The 2500-nt window shown below is 42.8% G+C and overlaps 1 protein-coding gene across 4 annotated transcripts in view; it reads right to left on the bottom strand.

Annotated features, from left to right (window-relative positions):
• vps13c (vacuolar protein sorting 13 homolog C) overlaps nucleotides 1–2500 on the bottom strand; it is a 134789-nt gene that overhangs the window by 69691 nt on the left and 62598 nt on the right. For all 4 annotated transcript variants that reach the window (XM_028585658.1, XM_028585684.1, XM_028585674.1 and 1 more), the window contains 2 exons: nucleotides 1886–1989; nucleotides 105–272 (listed from right to left, as the gene is read on the bottom strand). In XM_028585658.1, the coding sequence (XP_028441459.1) occupies nucleotides 105–272; nucleotides 1886–1989 (272 nt within the window). The remainder of the gene's footprint in view (nucleotides 1–104; nucleotides 273–1885; nucleotides 1990–2500) is intronic.

Genomic DNA, 2500 nt, shown 5'->3' with positions numbered 1-2500 from the left:
TTAAGGCTACAGCTCAAGTTCAAAGCCCTTCGTGATGGTAAAGACTTTCTTAAAATATTAAGACTTTTTTGTTGAATATTACCACTTTTCTTGCTCTCACTCACCAGCAGAGACATGATGAACTTGTGCAGGTAGACCACCTGGATGCAGCCCACGTTCAGCTTCACTCGGCCGTCAGTTTTGGACGTGTCGGCGTAGCCGGCGCCGTCTGTGGCGTTGGGAGTCAGACTCATGGAGAAGCTAAACACCTCGTCACCCACGATGGAGATCGCCTGGAGGACACAAACATCAGAAATAAATCTATCAGAGTCTGAAGAAACATCAGAGACATCTGAACATGCCAACTGTCTGAGAGAGTATATAATAACTGTAGTATTGTCCGAGAGAGTATATAATAATTGTAGTATTGTCTGAGAGAGTATATAATAACTGTAGTATTGTCTGAGAGAGTATATAATAATTGTAGTATTGTCTGAGAGAGTATATAATAACTGTAGTATTGTCTGAGAGAGTATATAATAACTGTAGTACTGTCTGAGAGAGTATATAATAATTGTAGTATTGTCTGAGAGAGTATATAATAACAGTAGTATTGTCTGACATAGTATATAATAACTGTAGTATTGTCTGAGAGAGTATATAATACTGTAGTATTGGAGTTCAGAGTTAAAAAATATTATTATTATATTATAAAAAATAATCGGCGAAAATGCATTGAAAAAAACTTTGAAAGCGACAAAAAAAAGCATCAAAAGCATCAAAAAAGCTTCACAAAAACAGTTTTGGGCAATTCCTTTTAACGTTGAAGAATGAAAAAGTCCGTGTTCCATTAGAAGTCAGGTGGGATAACAGTAGCCTTGTGAGACTGCCCTGATCTGGTGAGCTCCAGTTCAGTCAATCAGCGTTGGTTTTGAGGCGGGTTTAGGTGTGACGCAACGAGAAGCGTCTATCACCAACATAGGTAGTGATAGACAGATGGTTTATCCAATCAGCTAACCAGTATTTTTAGACAGCGGTAGCCCTAATTCTGTTAGCCACTCCCTAATGCTTTTTTATCTTGGATCCTTCTTTTGGAATATGGACCGGGAACCTGAAATGGAAACCTTTTATTCCTAAATTCGCGTTACACAAACGGCAAATCTCCTTTACCGACATGTTGCTGCTTGCTGAGCTAACGAGCTATGCTTTGCCTGCAGCAGCAGCAGGGGTAGCCTGGCTTGTGGTTGTATTTTCATACGCTTCGTTGATCTGATTGGTTGATCTGGCCCGTCTATCAACAACATAGGTGGTGATAGACAGATGGTTCATCCAATCAGCTAACCAGGATTTTCGACCCTTCCCAAAATTTCTCCAACGATAAGTTCCCAGATGGATATGCCGAGCTAATGGGAAGCGATCCATCTGGCGGAGTCAGGTTAGGATAACAGTGAGATCAGTGTTGATGTGATAACAGTGAGATCAGTGTTGATGTGATTACAGTGAGATCATTGTTGATGTGATAACAGTGAGATCAATGTTGATGTGAGATCAGTGTTGATGTGATTACAGTGAGATCAGTGTTGATGTGATTACAGTGAGATCAGTGTTGATGTGAGATCAGTGTTGATGTGATTACAGTGAGATCAGTGTTGATGTGATAACAGTGAGATCAGTGTTGATGTGATTACAGTGAGATCAGTGTTGATGTGATTACAGTGAGAGCAGTGTTGATGTGATAACAGTGAGATCAGTGTTGATGTGAGATCAGTGTTGATGTGATAACAGTGAGATCAGTGTTGTGATAAATGGATCGATGGCTGAGACTTTGAGTTTACTGATCAAAGGTGATCTGAATCAGAAGAATCAGCGTTAACACAACTGCAGAACCTAACCCTGCCTCACTGACCTTCTTGTGGATGCTTTTGGGATCGACGTTGAGAACGATGAAGTCTCTGAGGCGGGCAGAGATGTGAGTCTGGGGTCCCTGCATCAGCAGAGAGCCATGAAACCCTGCAGGACAGACAACAAGGTAGACACAACCATCACAAACCCTGCAGGACAGAAAACAGGGCAGGCACAACCATCACAAACCCTGCAGGACAGAAAACAGGGCAGACACAAGCATCACAAACCCTGCAGGACAGAAAACAGGGCAGACACAAGCATCACAAAGCCTGCAGGACAGAAAACAGGGCAGACACAACATCACAAACCCTGCAGGACAGAAAACAGGGCAGACACAACCATCACAAACCCTGCAGGACAGAAAACAGGGCAGACACAACATCACAAACCCTGCAGGACAGACAACAGGGCAGATACAACCATCACAAAGCCTGCAAGACAGAAAACAGGGCAGACACAACATCACAAACCCTGCAGGACAGAAAACAGGGCAGATACAACCATCACAAAGCCTGCAAGACAGAAAACAGGGCAGACACAACATCACAAACCCTGCAGGACAGAAAACAGGGCAGACACAAGCATGCAAAGCCACAAAATTGCCAAAAAAAGCGCC

Source organism: Perca flavescens, chromosome 1, assembly GCF_004354835.1.
Source record: "Perca flavescens isolate YP-PL-M2 chromosome 1, PFLA_1.0, whole genome shotgun sequence".
In the NCBI taxonomy this organism is placed as follows: Eukaryota; Metazoa; Chordata; class Actinopteri; order Perciformes; family Percidae; genus Perca; species Perca flavescens.
Note: the sequence above shows the minus strand (reverse complement) of the source record. Positions and strands in the feature narration are given on the sequence as shown.